Raw genomic sequence first — 23,166 nt, 5'->3', positions numbered from 1 at the left:
TCACACCCAGACAACACCCAGAACATGTACAGCCCCTACACAAACACTTGGTAACTACACACAACAACATCTATATATATAACAAAAATCATACATGAACTACACAATACGTAAATTCTAGAATACCCGATGCGTAGAATCGGGCCACCTTCTAGTCTATATATATAATTGCCTTATTCTGTCTGTCTGTCTGTCTGTCTTGCTCCAAAATTGTGTCCTTACAGTGACAAACAGCGGATAGGCCGCTGGGCTCGCCATGGCCCCGCCCCGCACGGATTGGCCGCTCGCCTCGCCTTGGCTCCGCCCCCTCACACGGATTGGCCTCTCGCCCCGGCCCCCTGCACGCATTGGCAACTCGGCACGCCCCGCCCCCCTCACGCATTGTACGCTCGCTCTGGCCCCGCCCCCCGCACGCATTCCCCGAACCGACTCCCAGGTGAGTGCTGTACCCCCGGGAGCCCACATCAGCGTACGCCGGCGTACGCTGGTGTGGGCTCCCGTGCGAGCAAGGGGCGGGGTACGCTGGTAACCATGGAACACATCGAGTAATATTGTAGCATGGTTACCAGCGTACACCGGCTCCCAGGTGAGCGCATCAAGGTCCTGCAGCGGCGGAACACACACACACGCACACACACACATCAGATCACACTCACTCTCACACACACCTCACACACACATCAGATCGCATCCATACACTCACAACATCCCGTGATATAGCTTGCTTCTCGGCGGCGATCCTGTGCGCGCAGTGACCTTCCAGGAACTGCCGGAGGATCACATGGCCGGAAGCATGTGGTATCTCCGGATGTTGTGATTGTGTGAGCGCGTATGTGCGATATTGTCAGTGTGTGTGTGTGAGTGTATGCGATCGGATGTCTGTGAGTGTGTTCTGATGTGTGAGTGTGTGTGTGTGAGTGTATGCGATCGGATCTGTGAGTGTCGGCAGAGGAGCACGGCGTGCAGCACAGCTGCTGGGACCGCCCACCGGTGGGCACAGGGAGAAGTGGGGTGTGTGTGTGAGTGTATGCGATCAGATGTGTGCGTGTATACTGTCTGATGTGTGACTGTGGATGGGGGGTGCACAGCATGGGGGATGGAGCACGATGGGGAGTGCGCAGCATGGGGGATGGAGCACGATGGGGAGTGCGCAGCATGGGGGATGGAGCACGATGGGGAGTGCGCAGCATGGGGGATGGAGCACGATGGGGAGTGCGCAGCATGGGGGATGGAGCACGATGGGGAGTGCGCAGCATGGGTGATGGAGCACGATGGGGGGTGCGCAGCATGGGGGATGGAGCACGATGGGGGGTGCGCAGCATGGGGGATGGAGCACGATGGGGAGTGCGCAGCATGGGGGATAGAGCACGATGGGGAGTGCGCAGCATGGGGGATGGAGCACGATCGGGAATGCGCAGCATGGGGGATGGAGCACAATGGGGAGTGCGCAGCATGGGGGATGGAGCACAATGGGGAGTGAGCAGCATGGGGGATGGAGCACGATGGGGGGTGCGCAGCATGGGGGATGGAGCACGATGGGGGGTGCGCAGCATGGGGGATGGAGCACGTTTGGGAGTGTGCAGCATGGGGGATGGAGCACGATGGGGAGTGCGCAGCATGGGGGAAGGAGCACGTTTGGGAGTGCGCAGCATGGGGGATGGAGCACGATGGGGAATGCGCAGCATGGGGGATGGAGCACGATGGGGAGTGCGCAGCATGGGGGATGGAGCACAATGGGGAGTGCGCAGCATGAGGGATGGAGCACGATGGGGAGTGCGCAGCATGGGGGATGGAGCACGATGGAAGGTGCGCAGCATGGGGGATGGAGCACAATGGGGAGTGCGCAGCATGGGGGATGGAGCACGATGGAAGGTGCGCAGCATGGGGGATGGAGCACGATGGGGGGTGCGCAGCATGGGGGATGGAGCACGATGGGGAATGCGCAGCATGGGGGATGGAGCACGATGGGGAGTGCGCAGCATGGGGGATGGAGCACGATGGGGGGTGCGCAGCATGGGGGATGGAGCACAATGGGGAGTGCGCAGCATGAGGGATGGAGCACAATGGGGAGTGCGCAGCATGAGGGATGGAGCACAATGGGGAGTGAGCAGCATGGGGGATGGAGCACGATGGGGGGTGCGCAGCATGGGGGATGGAGCACGATGGGGAGTGCGCAGCATGGGGGATGGAGCACGTTTGGGAGTGCGCAGCATGGGGGGTGGAGCACGATGGGGAATGCGCAGCATGGGGGATGGAGCACGATGGGGAGTGCGCAGCATGAGGGATGGAGCACAATGGGGAGTGCGCAGCATGGGGGATGGAGCACGATGGAAGGTGCGCAGCATGGGGGATGGAGCACGATGGGGGGTGCGCAGCATGGGGGATGGAGCACGATGGGGAGTGCGCAGCATGTGGGATGGAGCATGATGGGGGGTGCGCAGCATGGGGGATGGAGCACGATGGGGGGTGCGCAGCATGGGGGATGGAGCACGATGGGGAGTGAGCAGCATGGGGGATGGAGCACGTTTGGGAGTGTGCAGCATGGAGGATGGAGCACGATGGGGAGTGCGCAGCATGGGGGATGGAGCACGTTTGGGAGTGCGCAGCATGGGGGATGGGGCACGATGGGGAATGCGCAGCATGGGGGATGGAGCACGATGGGGAGTGCGCAGCATGGGGGATGGAGCACAATGGGGAGTGCGCAGCATGAGGGATGGAGCACAATGGGGAGTGCGCAGCATGGGGGATGGAGCACAATGGGGAGTGCGCAGCATGGGGGATGGAGCACGATGGGGGGTGCGCAGCATGGGGGATGGAGCACGATGGGGGGTGCGCAGCATGGGGGATGGAGCACGATGGGGGGTGCGCAGCATGGGGGATGGAGCACGATGGGGGGTGCACACCTCCCCCCAAAACACACACACACACACCGCCACACACGCACTGCACAACACACACACACACACACACACACACACACACACACACACACACACACACACACTGGGAACCACAAACACTGCCCTACACAGACACCCACACACACAGACAACGCCGCACACACACAACACCCAACACACAAACACCACGGCACACACAAATATACGCACATACAGCACAACACACACATTGCATGAAATATACCTCCCCCCAAAAACGCACACACACACCCCACACCAACCGCGCAACACACACACACAACGCTACAGACACACAGCGCTCTACAAACAATGCAACACACAAACAACACCGCTCTCACCCCCCCACACACCCAGACAACACCCAGAACATGTACAGCCCCTACACAAACACTTGATAACTACACACAACAACATCTATATATATATATAACAAAAATCATACATGAACTACACAATACGTAAATTCTAGAATACCCGATGCGTAGAATCAGGCCACCTGATATATTCATGTCATGCAAATGAATGTGAATGTCAACCACCTTTCCACTGACAGCCATAAAAATTTGTGAGATAGGAATACCTCTTTAATACATACAGGACTTATCCTGCACTGATCCTAAGTTACATCCTGTATTATACTCCAGAGCTGCACTCACTATTTTGCTGGTGCAGTCACTGTGTACATACAGTACATTACATTACTTATCATGTACTGATCCTGAGTTACATCCTGTATTATACTCCAGAGCTGTACTCACTATTCTGCTGGTGCAGTCACTGTGTCCATACATTACATTACTTATCCTGTACTTATCCTGAGTTACCTCCTGTATTATATTCTAGAGCTGCACTCACTATTCTGCTGGTCCAGTCACTGTGTACATACATTACATTACTTATCATGTACTGATCTGGAGTTACATTCTGTATTATACTCCAGAGCTGCACTCACTATTCTGCTGGTGGAGTCATTGTGTGCATACATTACATTACTTATCCTGTACTGATCCTGAGTTACACCCTGTATTATACTCCAGAGCTGCACTCACTATTCTGCTGGTCCAGTCACTGTGTACATACATTACATTACTTATCCTGTACTGATCCTGAGTTACATCCTGTATTATACTCCAGAGCTGCACTCACTATTCTGCTGGTGCAGTCACTGTGTACATACATTACATTACTTATCCTGTACTTATCCTGAGTTACCTCCTGTATTATACTCCAGAGCTGCGCTCACTGTTGTGTACATTCAATACATTCACTGTACAGTGTTTCCGGGGCGGACACTCACGTTCTCATACTCCAGGCTGGTGAGCAGGTTGTAGTCCTCCTTCCTGAACACCAGGAGGCGGCTGCGCCCGGTGATAGGCGTCTCCTCCAGATTGGTGAAGTAGAAGACAATAATGACGCACCCCAGCGCTCCCGCCCCGAGGAGAAGCTTCCACTTATTCCGCCGCACACTCTCCTTGAACAGCTGTCGCTTGTTTTCTGGAAGAGATTTCCACCATCTCCTCACACTCCTAGAAAAGCAACAGACAGGCGAGATGAAGACAAGACAGCGATGCCAGGGTGCGAGAGGACAGAGACCGGACGGGAGTCACACATTGCAGAGAATACAGTTTTCCAGCAGCACAAAGTATTTCAGGGGAGACGCTGATGATCTTTGAGGGCACAGCTCACTTATGTGATGATGTTACTGAGGACAGCACCATATTGTGGAAGTGTTAAAAAGATACAAGGGCATCAAATATAAGCAGGATTCACTGCAGCACAGAGTATTTCAGGAATGCATAATAAATCAAAGTTACTGGTTATACCTGACCTGCCAAGGATAATAGCAAACAGTTTCTGCAGTGGTTTGATTAAAAGCCAGATGTGCGGCGGTAGGATAACATTGAGGCGGCGGGTGGTGTGGATGGACCTGATGTCCCTGGGGTAGTGATGAAGGAGCCTGGAGGAGACCCCCGAGTTCTGTATATAACTGCTGTACACCACTTGGCCGTGCCCTCCATACACCGCACTCCTGGCTATGGGGGATGCGGCAGGCGATGGCCAAGCGGGCCGGTACCCTCCAGTCCTCAGGATCTGCTCTGTTCTTCTTGTATTTGGTGCATATAAGTGACTACAAAGGGTTAATCGAGAAGAGACGACTCTGTTCAGCGAGGAGATTCTCTGTCTGCAGATGCACAAGATCCGGGCGGCCTCCATCCTCATCCTCCTGGAGACAGAAAAAGAAGGCATCATTGTAACGATCAATTCTCTACCATAATGTAACGTTCACCAGTGATCTACAGACATGGAGGAACCGCTGCTATCAATCATCCACACACATCACAGGAAAACAGGAGGTCATGTGCGCACGCTGATTTTTTTTGGCTGTGCACCTTGTGGCTGAAAAACTCATTCGCTTTTAATGAATTCAATGGCTGGAAGGGTTAAGGCTGTGTGCGGATGCTGAGTTTTTTGTTGCAGATTTGGTGCAGATTGTTGCCCAAATCAACATGTCTATCATTATCCCAGCAAAGTCAATGAGAATTCAGAAAGGCTGTGCGCACGTTGCTTCTTTTTTCCTTGCAGTTTTGGGTGCATTTAGTGCATTTTTCCTGTTTTGTTTTTTTTTTAAGCCCTAAGGCTATGTGCCCATAGGAGAAAATATCTACGGATTTTGCTGCGGAAAACCTGCGGATTTCTAGATAAATCCACAGGTTTGCGCAACTACAGACACTCCCCATGTTATCCTATGTGATTTGGTGTGTGCTGTTTCAATGCTGCAGATTTTGCACCTGCGGAAAATGCTGCGGATTTCCATGTCAGTTATTCATGTGGATTTTCCTGCGGATTTCCTGCCTTTCTACTATGTAGATACAGGGGGTGAAATCCACAAGAATAACACTCGAATTCCGCACGTTTTCCGCAACCATTCCGCATAAAATATGCAGCAATGGATAGCTGCGAATTCCGGGGAGCTGTTGCGTGAACATGCGGAAATACCTGCAGAAAGTTCCGCAGGTATCTTCTCCCGTGGGCTCAGAGACTAACAGGCATTGATTTAACAAAAACACATGCGTTTTTTTTAGTGCGTTTTTGTGCCACAAGGTGTGTTTTTTGGTGAGGGAAATTTCTGCACCTAATCTGCAGCGTGCGCACATACCGTAAAAAAAAAGCAGGAAAAATAATCAGACCAACAATTCACATACTGCTTCTTTTTTCTGCACCAAAAACTGCAAGCCAACACACTGCACAATAAACTGCACCAAAAAAAGCATCAAAAACTGCACTGTGTGCACAGGGCCTTAAGGGTATGTGACCAAGATGCAGATTTGTGTGCGGATTGTCTGCACCCAAAACTGCATATTTTGACAGGAATAACATGCGCTTTTTGCAGCGGTCTTGCATTTTTTTATGCATTTAGGCCCTGTGTGCACGCTGTGGATTTACCCGCAGAATTCGCTGAAGGAATGCTGCAGAAAATGTTTATAACATTTCTCCAGCAAAATCTATGGGGATTAAAAATCGCTGTGCGCACACTGCGTTTTTTTTGTCCCTGCGGATTTTGCTGCGGAATTTCCGCTGCATAATTAGTGTGCATGTCACTTAATTTCAGGAGGTACCTGCGGTTTTGCCATTAATTAATGGTAAAAATCCGCAGGGACCAACCTGCAGAAAAACCGGAGCAATTCCGCACCAAAACCTCACCAAAGCGCAGCAAATCCGCATGCAGATTTTGGTGCGGTTTTTTAGTGCAGGTGCGGAAATCTTTCAGAGGGTCCGGAATTTTCTTAAGAAAATTCCATTTTCTAGTGCACACAGGGCCTTAGATAGGAAAAACACTGAAACAATTGACATGTCAATTTTTTGGTGTAGATTTTTTCAGCACAGAAAAAAAAAAATGCAATGTGTGCACAGCACTTCAGGATTTTAATAGATTTGTGCATTTTTCCTTGCAGTATCGATTAAAATCTGCAAGAAAAAAAGGTGGAAAAAAAAGGGGTGGAAAAAAAAACACGCAACGTGTGCACACAGCCTAAGGCCCACTTCACACGTCCGTGATACACGAGCGTGTTTGGTCCGTTTCCGTATATACCGGAGACACGGCCAAACGTGCACCAATGTTATTTAATGTTTGAGGACACGTGCGTTTTTCATTAAGGTCCATGGGTCCGTGTGCGTGCTACGTTTGTGTCTCCGTTTGGCACGGAAGCATGTCCATTTTCAGCACGCAACACGCAGCACGGACCCAATGAAAGTCAATGGGTCTGTGCGCACGTCCGAGTGACACGGACGCATCTCTGTTTGCTCCCGTACGTTTTGTGCTTTTTTCATGTGATGTCGGTCTTTTTTCTTTTTCTGTTTCGTTCTCTCCCTCAGTCCGTCGGTCGGTCGGTCTCTCTCTATGTCTGTCGGTCGGGGTCTCTGTCTTATCTGTCCGTCTCGCTGTCTGTCGGTCAGTTCCCCCCCTCTCTCATACTCACCGTTCCCCGATCACCGGCGCAGCGCTGCACAGCTGTTCTCTGAACTCCGGCGGCTTTTCCTCTTTTGAAAAAGCCGGCCGCTCATTAAACAATCTCGTATTTCCTGCTTTCCCCGCCCACCGGCAAATATGATTGGTTGCAGTGAGACACGCCCACACGCTGAGTGACAGCTGTCTAACTGCAACCAATCACAGCCGCCGGTGGGCGTGTCACTATGGAGCAGAGAAATAAATAAATAAATAATTTAAAAAACCGGCGTGCGGTCCCCCCAATTTTAATAGCTGCCAGATAAAGCCATACGGCTGAAGGCTGGTATTCTCAGGATGGGGAGCCCCACGTTATGGGGAGCCCCCCAGCCTAACAATATCAGTCAGCAGCCGCCCAGAATTGCCGCATACATTATATGCGACAGTTCTGGGGCTGTACCCGGCTCTTCCCGATTTGCCCTGGTGCAGTGGCAAATCGGGGTAATAAGGAGTTAATGGCAGCCCATGGCTGCCAATAAGTCCTAGATTAATCATGTCAGGCGTCTATGAGATACCTTCCATGATTAATCTGTAAGTTACAGTAAATAAACACACACACACGAAAAAATCATTTATTGGAAATAAAAAACACTAACAAATTCCCTGGTTCAACAATTTAATAAGCCCCAAAAAGCCCTCCATGTCCGGCGTAATCCAGGATGGTCCAGTGTCGCTTCCAGCGCTGCTGCATGGAGGTGACCGGAACTGCAGCAGACACCGCCGCTCTTGTCACCTCCACGCAGCAAATGAAGACAACCGCGCGATCAGCTGAGCTGTCACTGAGGTTACCTGGATCCAGCGGTGGCCGCGGGTAACCTCAGTGACAGCTCAGCTGATCGCGCTACTCACCTCATTTGCTGCGTGGAGCTGACAGGAGCGGCGGTGTCTTCTGCAGCTCCGGTCACCTCCATGCAGCAGAGCTGGAAGCGACGCTGGACCATCCTGGATTACGCCGGACATGGAGGGCTTTTTGGGGCTTATTAAATTGTTGAACCAGGGTATATGTTTGTGTTTTTTATTTCTAATAAATGATTTTTTCGGGGTGTGTGTGTTTATTTACTGTAATTTACAGATTAATCATGGAAGGAATCTCGGGGAGACGCCTGACATGATTAATCTAGGAGTTATTGGCAGCTATGGGCTGCCATTAACTCCTTATTACCCCGATTTGCCAACGCACCAGGGCAAATCGGGAAGAGCCGGGTACAGTCCCAGAACTGTCGCATCTAATGTATGCGGCAATTCTGGGCGGCTGCTGGCTGATATTGTTAGGCTGGGGGGCTCCCCATAACGTGGAGCTCCCCATCCTGAGAATACCAGCCTGCAGCCGTATAGCTTTATCTGGCTGGTATTAAAATTGGGGGGGGGACCGCACGCCGTTTTTTTAATTATTTATTTATTTATTTCTCTGCTCCATAGTGACACGCCCACCGGCGGCTGTGATTGGTTGCAGTTAGACAGCTGTCACTCAGCGTGTGGGCGTGTCTCACTGCAACCAATCATATTTGCCGGTGGGCGGGGAAAGCAGGGAATACGAGATTGTTTAATGAGCGGCCGGATTTTTCAAAAGAGGAAAAGCCGCCGGACTTTAGAGAACAGCTGTGCAGCGCCGCGCCGGGGATCGGGGAACGGTGATTATGAGAGAGGGGTACTCCATTCAGTCACTCAGGGGCTTAGTGGTCACCGGTGAGTCCGTCACGGGTGACCGCTAATCAGGACGCGGCACAGACAGAGCCGCGGTATGAGGATGAAGTTGGGTGAAGTTCACCCGAGTTCATTCTCAGCGCGCGACTCTGTCTGCTGTCAGCCGGCATGTATCAACGACATTTAACATCACACACGGATATTTCACACGGACAACACACACACACACGTCAGTTAAGTTTCACGTGCACACATGGCCATTCCACACGCACACACGGCTAGCATACGCAGTACACACAGATGCCACACGGACCATAAAAACGGACACAAAAACGGAAAACGGACCCGAAAAACGGACGTAACACACGTGCGTGTTTTTTCACGGACGTGTGAAGGGGGCCTAAAAGGTATAAATTGCGGTGCATGCTAAAGTTGAGCAAGAATTTCAGTTTAAAAAATAAAAAAATAAATAATAAAGGAAAATGGGAGGAGATTACCAGGAGGGGGCGGGGTCTAGAAATTGGAATAAATTATAGGTCAAGTCATCTAGCATACAAAAAGTAAAAATAATATATTAAAAAAATAAAATAATCACTCCTTTTTCCACATGCAAAAGTAAATATATCACTTCGCCATATCAATAAATGTAATGTATCAAAATATAAAGAAAAGCAACCTACAAGGTGAAGAAGAAGTAAAGATACAATAGAATCATTATTTTCCATTGTTGCACTTTCTTCCCAGAAAATTGCAACAAAAAATGATCGACACTTTCCTGTGCTTGAAAGGCATGCTGGGGGTTGTAGTTCCACAACTTCCTAGTGTCTCCAGCTGTCACAGCAGCCCCTCCCCCAACACAATGACCCTGACCCCACTCACCACAACCAAGGACAGCCCAGGGTCACGGCCTGGCACAGCCCAATCCTGCCACAGCTGACACCGCGCCCGCGGACGGGTGTGTGACCGATCCCCGCCACCCGGAGGAGACAGCGCCGCCACTGTCACATGGGGGACACTTCGCCGCCATCTTGGTACACCCGCTTCTACCTCATAGGCTCTATCTAGGCCATATTTTTAAGTTTACTATTATCCGAAGAATATCATATAAAATAAAAAAAAAAATATATATAATCACCCTGAAAGGAGCCCAGTGCTGGACAACAAAAAAATGGTTTGGGTTTACAAAGATGGCCGCTTTCTCTTCGTGTTCTGACGTAAACGTATCAAGGAGAGGAGCAATATGGCGCCTGCAGGGGACTCGGACAGGGTGTAGTAAGGTGGCTCCCGGGGAAGCCTATTGGCCGCTCTCTCAGTGACGTCAGCAGAGGCAGATTGAGGCGCAGACAACATGGCGGAGGAGGCGGATGTGGACATAGAGGGAGATGTGACGGAGTCGTGCAGGGGGTGAGGACTCGGGTGTCATGTTATGGGGGTGTGGGCACAAGAGCTCGCACTCTAGGAGCCCAGTATTATTCAATAGCATTAGATTGTAACAGACTTGTGGCAGAAGAGCTGACAATCACATCAATGGCTGCAGTCCTCATCACTGATGTAGATTGTGCAGTTACTTGTTTCCAAGACCTCTGCTTTCTCTCAGACAATATGCTTCATTACATTCATAGGCTGAAAAGCCGGTCCTCATCACAGCTGCAGCTATGTTACTGTGTATCAGGGTGCAGACAATCCTCTGTGATCTGCATATACAGACACCTCCACCCTCACTGTCTGCTACTGTGTATCTATGTACAGACAATCCTCTGTGAGCTGTAAACAGCTCCCACTCCTCATAGTCTGTTACTATGTGTCTTTGTATAGACAATCCTCTGTGAGCTGTATACAGCCCCCCTCTTCATAGTCTGTTACTATGTATCTATGTACAGACAATCCTCTGTGTGCAGTATATAGCCCCCCTCTTCATAGTCTGTTACTATGTATCTATGTACAGACAGTCCTCTGTCTGCTGTATACAGCCCCCTCACCTCAATCTGTTACTATGTGTCTTTGTACAGACAATCCTCCGTGAGCTGTATACAGCCCCCTCACTTCAATCTGTTACTATGTGTCTTTGTACAGACAATCCTCTGTGAGCTGTATACAGCCCCCCTCTTCATAGTCTGTTACTATGTATCTATGTACAGACAATCCTCTGTGTGCAGTATATAGCCCCCCTCTTCATAGTCTGTTACTATGTATCTATGTACAGACAGTCCTCTGTCTGCTGTATACAGCCCCCTCACCTCAATCTGTTACTATGTATCTATGTACAGACAATCCTCTGTCTGCTGTATACAGCCCCCCTCCTCATAATCTGTTACTATATATCTATGTACAGACAGTCCTCTGTGTGCAGTATACAGCCCCCCTCTTCATAGTCTGTTACTATGTATCTATGTACAGACAATCCTCTGTCTGCTGTATACAGCCCCCCTCCTCATAATCTGTTACTATGTATCTATGTACAGACAATCCTCTGTGTGCAGTATATAGCCCCCCTCTTTATAGTCTGTTACTATGTATCTATGTACAGACAATCCTCTGTGTGCAGTATATAGCCCCCCTCTTCATAGTCTGTTACTATGTATCTATGTACAGACAATCCTCTGTGTGCTGTATACAGCCCCCCTCTTCATAGTCTGTTACTATGTATCTATGTACAGACAGTCCTCTGTGTGCAGTATACAGCCCCCCTTTTCATAGTCTGTTACTATGTATCTATGTACAGACAGTCCTCTGTGTGCAGTATACAGCCCCCCTCTTCATAGTCTGTTACTATGTATCTATGTACAGACAGTCCTCTGTCTGCTGTATACAGCCCCCCTCTTCATATTCTGTTACTATGTATCTATGTACAGACAATCTTCTGTGTGCAGTATATAGCCCCCCTCTTCATAGTCTGTTACTATGTATCTATGTACAGACAGTCCTCTGTGTGCAGTATACAGCCCCCCTCTTCATAGTCTGTTACTATGTATCTATGTACAGACAATACTCTGTCTGCTGTATACAGCCCCCCTCTTCATAGTCTGTTACTATGTATCTATGTACAGACAATCCTCTGTGTGCAGTATATAGCCCCCCTCTTCATAGTCTGTTACTATGTATCTATGTACAGACAATCCTATGTGAGCTGTATACAGCCCCCGCTCTTCATAGTATATTACTATGTATCTGTATAGACAATCCTCTGTGTGCTGTATACAGCACCACTCCTCATAGTCTGTTACTATGTATCTATGTACAGACAACCCTCTATGTGCTGTATACAGCCCCCTCACCTCAATCTGTTACTATGTATAGACAATCCTCTGTGAGCTGTATACAGCCCCTCCGTCCTCATAGTCTGTTACTATGTATAGACAATCCTCTGTGAGCTGTATACAGCCCCCCGTCCTCATAGTCTGTTACTATGTATAGACAATCCTCTGTGAGCTGTATACCGCCCCCCCGTCCTCATAGTCTGTTACTATGTATAGACAATCCTCTGTGAGCTGCATACAGCCCCCCCGTCCTCAGTCTGTTACTATGTATCTATGTACAGACAATCCTCTGTTAGCTGTATACAGCCCCCCTCCTCATAGATGGTTACTATGTATAGACAATCCTCTGTGAGCTGTATATAGCCCCCCCGTCCTCATAGTCTGTTACTATGTATCTATGTACAGACAATCATCTGTTAGCTGTATACAGCCCCCCTCCTCATAGATGGTTACTATGTATAGACAATCCTCTGTGAGCTGTATACAGCCCCCCCGTCCTCATAGTCTGTTACTATGTATCTATGTACAGACAATCCTCTGTTAGCTGTATACAGCCCCCCCCATCCTCATAGTCTGTTATTATGTATAGACAATCCTCTGTGAGCTGTATACAGCCCCCCACATCCTCATAGTCTGAACACTAGGGTTTTCAGCCTCTAGACCTCATTAATGATGTTCCCGTTCACTGACCACAAGCAGAGATCTTGATGGTGAAACACTAAAGGGTGCTTTACATGCTGCGACATCGCTAGCGATAGCACCTGCCCCCGTTGTTCGTGTGACATTTAGTGGCCGCTGCTGTAGTGAACATTATCGCTACGGCAGCGTCACACGCACATACGTGGTCGATGACATCGCTGTGACCGCCGAACAATCCCTCCTTCAAGGGGGAGGGGCGTTCGGCGTCACAGCAACGTCACTAAGCGGCCGGCCAATAGAAGTGGAGGGGCGGAGATGAGCGGAACATAACATCCCGCCCACCTCCTTCCTTCCTCATTGCCGGTGGAGGACACAGGTAGGGAGATGTTCGTCGTTCCTGCGGTGTCACACATAGCGATGTGTGGAGCTATAGGAACGACGAACAACCAGCGGCATGCACCACCAACGATATTATGAAAAGGAGCGACGTGTCAACGATCTTTGCCGTTTTTGCGCTCGTTGATCATCGCTCCTTTTAGTCACACATAACGATATCGCTACCGGCGCCGGATGTGCGTCACTAACGACGTGACCCCGACGATATATATCGTTAGCGATATCGTTGTGTGTAAAGTACCCTTTAGGGGCAGCTCCTCCGTTAGCCCCAGACTTCTGACCTAAAATGTCACAAAATGTTTGCGCCGCTCAAAAGTGTTGTTACTTTTGGCTCCTGGGAAGAGCGCGACCGACAGCTCCATCACAATTTATGGCAGAAAAGTGGCGTAAATGATGGTGGAGATGTGCTCCGGTGCCTGACAGCCGTATATTTCTGGCGGCAGCTGACAGATGTGGCATCCGGGCAGAGGGGACCGCATCTTACTCCCTTCACCCAGACACGGGAGGGGGGGGGGGCTAAGATTGCTCTGCCATCATCATGCAGCCAGAAAGTGTATTAAGTATCGTCACGTTCAGAGCCCTTCCCGCTGACCTTGTGTGTGTCCTGCAGAAACCACGAAAATCTGACCTCAACATTCACCCCGGATCCCGAACTGGACCCCGAACTGGACCCCACGTGGAGGCAAGAAGAGCTGCTGACCGTGAGTATCCGGCTGATCACCGCCAGCCTGACCCGCGCCACAGTCACAGCCGCGCACCTCCACAGCGCCACAGTCACAGCCGCGCACCTCCACAGCGCCACAGTCACAGCCGCGCACCTCCACAGCGCCACAGTCACAGCCGCGCACCTCCACAGCGCCACAGTCACAGCCGCGCACCTCCACAGCGCCACAGTCACAGCCGCGCACCTCCACAGCGCCACAGTCACAGCCGCGCACCTCCACAGCGCCACAGTCACAGCCGCGCACCTCCACAGCGCCACAGTCACAGCCGCGCACCTCCACAGCGCCACAGTCACAGCCGCGCACCTCCACAGCGCCACAGTCACAGCCGCGCACCTCCACAGCGCCACAGTCACAGCCGCGCACCTCCACAGCGCCACAGTCACAGCCGCGCACCTCCACAGCGCCACAGTCACAGCCGCGCACCTCCACAGCGCCACAGTCACAGCCGCGCACCTCCACAGCGCCACAGTCACAGCCGCGCACCTCCACAGCGCCACAGTCACAGCAGCGCACCTTCACAGCCAGGCACCTCCACAGCACCACAGTCACAGCCGCGCACCTCCCCAGCGCCAGCTTTTTCCTGTTTTTGCACTTTAGTTTTTTCCTTCCCTTTCTTTTTTACTTTTCTATCCGCACAGACGTACGAGGGCTTGTTTTTTTGCGGGACAAGTTGTAGTCCTGCATGATCACGTTACCATGTAATGTACTGGACGATAGAGGAAAAAAAAACATTTAAAGCATTTGTTTTTTTTTATTTTTTTTCCATGCTACTTACTGTAGGGGATAAATAATTTCATATTTTGAAAGGGCACAGCGATACCAAATACGTGTCATTAATTTTTTTTTATTTAGGGAGCAAAAAAAAAGGGGGTGATTTAACCTTTTCTTTTTTTGGGGGGGGGAACTTTTCTGTTTCCATTTTTTTTTTTTTTTACGTTCTCTCTACTCCACCCCCGACATACCGATTGGACTTGAACCTGCGATCGCCTTTGTATTACATTGCATTGTTTCTGTAGCCCTACGGGGTTGATCCGCAGCGATCGGAGCTCGGTTTTTACTTTTTTAGCTTCCATTTTTTCTCCTCTGTTTTCCTTTTCCAGCCGTGGACCCTGGACAGCACAATCAGTGCTGAGAACCGCGCCGCCATAGAGAAGATGCTGCTAGAAGAGGAGTATCCTTTACCTGTTGCTCCTTAGCAATGTGAGTTTTCTTCTCTGTTCAGACCTAGGGCAATTGGTTTCCTGTTTCCTGAGAACAGTGCATTGTGGGAGCTCACAGGACGGTTACATTGTTAACCCTTTCAGCCCCCGGGCGTTTTCTGTTTTTCCATTTTTGTATTTTGCTCCCCTTCTTCCGAGAGCCGTAACTTTTTTATTTTTCCGTCAATCTTGCCATATGAGGGCTTGTTTTTTGCGGGACGAGTTGTACTTTTAAATGAAACCATAAGTTTTACCATATAGTGTACTGGAAAACGGCAAAAAGAATTCCAAGTGCGGAACAATTGCAAAAAAAGTGTGATCACACAATAGTTTTTGGGACATTTTATTCAGTGTTCACTATATGGTAAAACTGATGTCATAATGATGCGTGAGGTCGGTGCGAGTTTGTAGATACCAAACATGTATAGGTTTACTTGTATTTAAGGGGTTAAAAAAATTCACAAGCTTGTCCAAAAAAAGTGCCGCACATTTTGCGCCATTTTCCAAAACCTGTATCGTTCTCATTTTTCGGGATCTGAGGCTTAGTGACGGCTTATTTTTTGCGTCTCCAGCTGACGTTTTTAACGGTACCATTTTTGCGCAGATGCTACGTTTTGATCGCCTGTTATTGCATTTTGCGCAAAATCTGCGGCGACCAAAAAACATAATTTTGGCGTTTTGAATTTTTTTGCCGCTACGCCGTTTACTGATCAGATTAATTGATTTTATATTTCTTTGGCGCTCCATTGGGAGACCCAGACAATTGGGTGTATAGCTACTGCCTCCGGAGGCCCCACAAAGCATTACACTTAAAAGTGTAAGGCCCCTCCCCTTCTGCCTATACACCCCCCGTGGGATCACGGGCTCCTCAGTTTTCAAGCTTTGTGCGAAGGAGGTCAGACATCCACGCATAGCTCCACTGTTTAGTCAGCAGCAGCTGCTGACTATGTCGGATGGAAGAAAAGAGGACCCATACTAGGGTCCCCAGCATGCTCCCTTCTCACCCCACTTTTGTCGGCGGTGTTTGTTAAGGTTGAGGTACCCATTGCGGGTACAGAGGCTGGAGCCCACATGCTGCATCCTTCCCCATCCCCCTTAGGGCTCTGGGTGAAGTGGGATTTACCGGTCTCCAGGCACAGAGACCGTGCTCCGTCCACAGCCCCTGGGGAATCTGCTGGATATGGAGCGGAGTATCGTCAGGGACAGGGCCCTGCTACGCCAAGGTACTCTGTGTCCCCGTACAGACCGCGCGCACACTGCAGCATTGCTGGGTGTGTTAGTGCGCCGGGGACAATAGCGCTGCGCGCTTGTGCCACACTTCCACAGCTTGCTGAGGGAGTTAGTGTGTTGGGAACTGCCGCGCCGGCCCCTGCTGGCAGTTTATACTGCGGCGCGGCTGGGACTTGTGGTGCGCCGGGGACTTCCGCGCTGGCCGTGCGTATTTGTCGGCCGCGCTTTTTACTAGAGTCCCCGGCTTTTGCGGCCTAGTTCCGTTTCGTTCCCGCCCCCAGGCCTGCCAGTCAGGGGAAGGGCGGGACGCTGTACAGAACGTCAGCGCCGAGGGCTGGAATCTGCTTTACATACTCCAGCCCTCACATTGAGCACAGTGGGAAGCCAGTTTCCCGCACTTTGTCTGAGGCACGCCCACGGTCCGCCCCTCTTCACTGAACGCCGGCAGCCATTCCTGTGTGCAGGCTGAGCTGGAAAGGGGAGACAAGTTCTGGGAGACCCAGGCACGGGATTCTGGCGACTACACACCCGCTTTTAGCGGGCGGTAAGCGGCACCTCCGGTGCTGACCCCACTAGTGACGAAGTGTTCAATTGTATTTTTGTGCTTGCATGCTATACATTGCACTAAACGGTCGCTGGTGATTCTTGGCTATATACCCTCCTAGATTGCTCTGTGCAGAATACAGCATGTCGTCCGCAAAAAACATGGGTGCCAAGGCACAGGCTTTCTATGCTGCTTGCACCGCTTGTGAGGCTGTTCTACCGGCAGGTTCCACTGACCCCCATTGTGTACAGTGTTCGGCCCCTGTGCCCCCTGCTCGGCCGGGGCCTCTGCTGGAGGTGTCCCAGAGAGATCCACCTGTGAATACTGTCCAGGTGACGGGGACAGAGTTTGCAATTTTTGCGGATAGATTATCTGTGACTATGTCTCAGATTCTAGAAACTTTGCAGTCCAGACCGGTAACTCAGACCATGGGCACTGTTGAATCATTGCTCCCTGGTCCCCTTCAGTTGGAACAGCTCCGGGCTCCGGGGGTGTCCCATGCATCCCAGGGTGATGGCTCTGACACGGACGACAGTCCCAGACAGCCTAAGTGGGGCTCGCTATGAGCGGCCCTCTACATCATCTCACTGGTCAGGGTCTCAGCAGGAGGATTCTCTGTGTGATGAGGCGGAGGTAGCTGATCAGGATTCTGATCCTGAGACCGCTCTCAATCTGGATACTCCTGATGGTGACGCCATAGTGAACGATCTTATCGCGTCCATCAATAAAATGTTGGATATTTCTCCCCCAGCTCCTCCAGTGGAGGAGTCAGCTTCACAGCAGGAGAAATTCCATTTCAGGTATCCCAAGCGTAAATTAAGTACTTTTCTGGACCACTCGGATTTTAAAGAGTCAGTCCAGAAACACCACGCTTATCCAGATAAGCGTTTCTCCAAACGGCTTAAGGATACACGTTATCCCTTTCCTCCTGACGTGGTCAAGAGCTGGACCCAGTGTCCCAAGGTGGATCCCCCTATCTCCAGGCTTGCGGCTAGATCCATAGTTGCAGTGGAGGATGGGGCTGCACTTAAAGATGCCACTGACAGACAGATGGAGCTCTGGTTGAAATCCATCTATGAAGCTATCGGCGCGTCGTTTGCTCCTGCATTCGCAGCCGTATGGGCACTCCAAGCTATTTCAGCTGGTCTTACAAAGATTGACACGGTCACCCGTACATCTGTTCCGCAGGTGGCATCCTTAACCTCTCAAATGTCTGCATTTGCGTCTTACGCGATTAATGCGGTTCTGGACTCTACGAGCCGTACGGCAGTGGCATCCGCCAACTCCGTGGTTTTACGCAGAGCCTTGTGGTTAAGGGAATGGAAAGCAGATTCTGCTTCCAAAAAATGTTTAACCAGTTTGCCATTTTCTGGTGACCGGCTGTTTGGTGAGCGCTTGGATGAAATCATTAAACAGTCCAAGGGTAAGGATTCATCCTTACCTCAGCCCAGACAAAACAAACCCCAACAGAGGAGGGGACAGTCGGGGTTTCGGTCCTTTCGAGGCTCGGGCAGGTCCCAATTCTCCTCGTCCAAAAGGACTCAAAAGGATCAGAGGAGTTCAGATTCTTGGCGGGATCAGTCACGCCCAAAAAAGACAGCCGGAAGACCCGCTACCAAGGCGGCTTCCTCATGACTTCCGGCCTCCTCCCTCCGCATCCTCGGTCGGTGGCAGGCTCTCCCGCTTTGGCGACATTTGGCTGCCACAGGTCAAAGACCGTTGGGTGAGAGACATTCTGTCTCACGGGTACAGGATAGAGTTCAGTTCTCGTCCTCCAACTCGATTCTTCAGAACGTCTCCGCCTCCCGACCGAGCCGATGCTCTTCTGCAGGCGGTGTGCACTCTAAAGGCGGAAGGAGTGGTGATCCCTGTTCCTCTTCAAGAGCAAGGTCACGGCTTTTACTCCAATTTGTTTGTGGTACCAAAAAAGGACGGGTCTTTCCGTCCCGTTCTGGACCTAAAACTTCTCAACAACCACGTGAGAACCAGACGGTTCCGGATGGAATCCCTCCGATCCGTCATCGCCGCAATGTCTCAAGGAGATTTCCTAGCATCAATAGACATCAAGGATGCTTATCTCCACGTACCGATTTGCTCCAGAACATCAGCGTTTTCTACGCTTCGTTATAGGAGACGAACACCTTCAGTTCGTAGCCCTGCCTTTTGGTCTGGCGACAGCCCCACGGGTCTTCACCAAAGTCATGGCAGCTGTAGTTGCAGTCCTGCACTCTCAGGGACACTCCGTGATCCCTTACTTAGACGATCTGCTGGTCAAGGCGCCTTCTCAAGAGGCATGCCAACACAGCCTGAACGTGGCGCTGGAGACCCTCCAGGGTTTCGGGTGGATCATCAACTTTTCCAAGTCAAATCTAACCCCGACCCAGTCGATAACATATCTTGGCATGGAGTTTCATACTCTCTCAGCGATAGTGAAGCTTCCGCTTGTCAAACAGCGTTCACTACAGACAGGGGTGCATTCTCTCCTTCAAGGCCAGTCACACCCCTTGAGACGCCTCATGCACTTCCTAGGGAAGATGGTGGCAGCAATAGAGGCAGTCCCTTTCGCGCAGTTTCATCTGCGTCCACTACAATGGGACATTCTCCGCCAATGGGACGGGAGGTCGAAGTCCCTCGACAGCAACGTCTCTCTCTCTCAGGCGGCCAAGGATTCTCTTCGATGGTGGCTGCTTCCCACCTCATTGTCGAAAGGGAAATCCTTCCTACCCCCATCCTGGGCGGTGGTGACGACAGATGCGAGTCTATCAGGGTGGGGAGCAGTCTTTCTCCACCACAGGGCTCAAGGTACGTGGACTCAGCAAGAGTCCACCCTTCAGATCAACGTTCTGGAGATCAGAGCAGTGTATCTTGCCCTACAAGCCTTCCAGCAGTGGCTGGAAGGCAAGCAGATCCGCATTCAGTCGGACAACTCCACAGCGGTGGCATACATCAACCACCAAGGAGGAACTCGCAGTCGGCAAGCCTTCCAGGAAGTCCGGCGGATTCTGACGTGGGTGGAAGACACGGTTTCCACCATATCCGCAGTTCGCATCCCAGGCGTGGACAACTGGGAAGCAGACTTCCTCAGTCGCCAGGGTATGGACGCAGGGGAATGGTCTCTTCACCCGGACGTGTTTCAGGAGATCTTTCGCCGCGGGGGGATGCCGGACGTCGACCTAATGGCGTCTCGGCACAACAACAAGGTCCCAGTTTTCATGGCACGGTCTCACGATCACCGAGCTCTGGCGGCAGACGCCTTAGTTCAAGATTGGTCGCAGTTCCGGCTTCCTTATGTGTTTCCACCTCTGGCTCTGTTGCCCAGAGTGCTGCGCAAGATCAGGTCCGACTGCCGCCGCGCCATCCTCGTCGCTCCAGACTGGCCAAGGAGGTCGTGGTACCCGGATCTGTGGCACCTCGCGGTAGGCCAACCGTGGGCACTAACAGACCGACCAGACTTGCTGTCTCAAGGGCCGTTTTTCCATCAGAATTCTGCGGCCCTGAACCGGACTGTGTGGCCATTGAGTCCTGGATCCTAGCGGGTTCAGGATTGTCTCAAGAGGTCATTGCCACCATGAGACAGGCCAGAAAACCTACCTCCGCCAAGATATACGACAGGACGTGGAAAATATTCTTGTCTTGGTGCTCTGCTCAGGGAGCCTCTCCCTGGCCATTTGGATTGCCTACTTTTCTTTCCTTCCTGCAATCCGGGTTGGAAAAAGGTTTGTCGCTCAGCTCCCTCAAGGGGCAAGTCTCAGCGCTATCTGTATTTTTTCAGAAGCGCCTAGCACGACTTCCTCAGGTACGCACGTTCCTGCAAGGGGTCTGTCATATCGTCCCTCCTTACAAGCGGCCGTTAGAGCCCTGGGATCTGAACAGGGTTCTAATTGTTCTTCAGAAGCCGCCTTTCGAGCCTATGAGGGATGTTTCCCTGTCTCGCCTTTCACAGAAAGTGGCCTTTCTAGTAGCGGTCACGTCTCTCCGGAGAGTGTCCGAGCTAGCAGCGCTGTCATGCAAATCTCCCTTCCTGGTGATTCACCAGGACAAGGTGGTTCTGCGCCCGATTCCGGAGTTTCTCCCTAAGGTGGTATCCCCGTTTCATCTTAATCAGGATATCTCCTTGCCTTCCTTGTGCCCTCATCCAGTTCATCAATGTGAAAAGGATTTGCATTTGTTGGATCTCGTGAGAGCGCTCAGGATCTACATTTCCCGCACGGCACCCCTGCGCCGCTCGGATGCACTCTTTGTCCTTGTCGCTGGTCAGCGCAAAGGGTCGCAAGCTTCCAAATCCACCCTGGCTCGGTGGATCAAGGAACCAATTCTTGAAGCCTACAGTTCTGCTGGGCTTCCGGTTCCCTCAGGGCTGAAGGCCCATTCTACCAGAGCCGTGGGTGCGTCCTGGGCATTACGGCACCAGGCTACGGCTCAGCAGGTGTGCCAGGCGGCTACCTGGTCGAGTCTGCACACTTTTACCAAACACTATCAAGTGCATACCTACGCTTCGGCGGACGCCAGCCTAGGTAGACAAGTCCTTCAGGCGGCGACTGCCCACCTGTAGGGTAGGGCTGTTTTTACGGTCCTATCACGAGGGGTTATTATACCCACCCAGGGACTGCTTTTGGACGTCCCAATTGTCTGGGTCTCCCAATGGAGCGCCAAAGAAGAAGGGAATTTTGTTTACTTACCGTAAATTCCTTTTCTTCTAGCTCCAATTGGGAGACCCAGCACCCGCCCTGTTTACTTAGGGATTTTTGTTTTTTCGGGTACACATGTTGTTCATGTTAAATGGTTTCGGTTCTCCGATGTTCCTTCGGATTGAATTTGTTCTTAAACCAGTTATTGGCTTTCCTCCTTCTTGCTTTGGCACTAAAACTGAGGAGCCCGTGATCCCACGGGGGGTGTATAGGCAGAAGGGGAGGGGCCTTACACTTTAAGTGTAATGCTTTGTGTGGCCTCCGGAGGCAGTAGCTATACACCCAATTGTCTGGGTCTCCCAATTGGAGCTAGAAGAAAAGGAATTTACGGTAAGTAAACAAAATTCCCTTCTTTGATAGATCGGGCATTTCTGAACGCGGCAATACCAAATGTGTATTTTTTTTAATTTTTTTAACCCTTTAATTTTCAATGGGGTGAAAGGGAGGTAATTTGAACTTTTAGGTTTTTTAATTTTTTAAAACTTTTTTTTTAACTTTTTTTTTTTTTAATTGTACTAGTCCCCCTAGGGGGCTATAGGGCAGAGCGATCGGATTGCTGATCTCTATCTGCTGATCACAGCTACAGAGCTAAGATCTGCAGATATGCTGCTTTACTTTCAATGCCGGCTGTATTCCGGCATTAAGAGGAAGTGACTCATGTTAGCTATAGGCGTCATCACATGACCCTGTGCTACCATGGCAACCATCGAAAGTCACGTGATCATGTCATGTGACTTCTGATGGGGGCGGGGCAAGTGACTGTCATGGAGGCGCGCATAAACATCTCTCTGACAGATTTTGGCAGCGAGATGTAAGGGGTTAATGGCCGCGGGTGGAAGCGATTCCACCCGCGACTAGCAGGCACACATATCAGCTGTTGAAAACAGCTGACATGTGCGCGGATCACCGCCGCCTGCCCGCGGCAGGGGGCGGGGATTAACCTCACACGATCCATGACGAACCCAGTACGTCATGGGTCGTTAAGTGTTTAAAGGGGGTTACGCCCATCTTCGTTGATGGATAGTGTCAGAGTTTGTAAAAAGAATCTCTTTTACAATTTATTGCTTATTAAAATTCTCACAGTTTTTTGAGATATTAAAGGGGTTTTCTAGGAGACCGACCACCGCTGCTGTTTAGCTTATAAGCATTGTGCTGAAGCTGGGCAGAATTGGGAGGTAAGTGTGTGCTAAAGGGATCCTGGCCAAAAGCAAGACCGCACTTACAAGCTCGACAGGAAAGCGCTTGTAAGCACAGAACATGATCAGCCGTCTAACAGCGGTATTCAGTCTCCAAGTCAACAACCTGTAAACAAGTTAGACATTGATGGCCTAACCTTAGGATAGGTCATCAGTGTCTGATCAGCCGGAATCTGACACGCCAATCAGCCATCTGTAGTCCCTGCAGCAGGCAGCCGGAAAT

General features: G+C 50.9%; 2 protein-coding genes across 3 annotated transcripts in view; one reads left to right on the top strand and one right to left on the bottom strand.

Annotated features, from left to right (window-relative positions):
* Positions 1-10,224, bottom strand: part of OMA1 (OMA1 zinc metallopeptidase) — a 108,411-nt gene extending 98,187 nt beyond the window's left edge. For both annotated transcript variants that reach the window (XR_012725067.1, XM_075321156.1), the window contains exons 1-3: positions 9,949-10,224; positions 4,750-5,145; positions 4,219-4,447 (exon numbers count right to left, since the gene is read on the bottom strand). Coding sequence is in view for 1 of the 2 variants with exons in the window: in XM_075321156.1 (XP_075177271.1) it covers positions 4,219-4,447; positions 4,750-5,141 (621 nt within the window). In the remaining variant the exon portion in view is untranslated. The remainder of the gene's footprint in view (positions 1-4,218; positions 4,448-4,749; positions 5,146-9,948) is intronic.
* Positions 10,225-10,395: 171 nt separating this feature from the next.
* The window catches only part of MYSM1 (Myb like, SWIRM and MPN domains 1), an 89,479-nt gene continuing 76,708 nt past the window's right edge, over positions 10,396-23,166 (top strand). Inside the window, exons 1-3 of the mRNA XM_075320412.1 lie at positions 10,396-10,473; positions 13,972-14,062; positions 15,187-15,257. Coding sequence (XP_075176527.1) covers positions 10,418-10,473; positions 13,972-14,062; positions 15,187-15,257 — 218 coding nt within the window. The 5' untranslated portion in view covers positions 10,396-10,417. The remainder of the gene's footprint in view (positions 10,474-13,971; positions 14,063-15,186; positions 15,258-23,166) is intronic.

Source organism: Anomaloglossus baeobatrachus, chromosome 8 (assembly GCF_048569485.1).
Source record: "Anomaloglossus baeobatrachus isolate aAnoBae1 chromosome 8, aAnoBae1.hap1, whole genome shotgun sequence".
NCBI lineage: Eukaryota > Metazoa > Chordata > Amphibia > Anura > Aromobatidae > Anomaloglossus > Anomaloglossus baeobatrachus.
The sequence above is the reverse complement of the archived record's forward strand: the minus strand, read 5'-3'. Positions and strand labels throughout refer to the sequence as shown.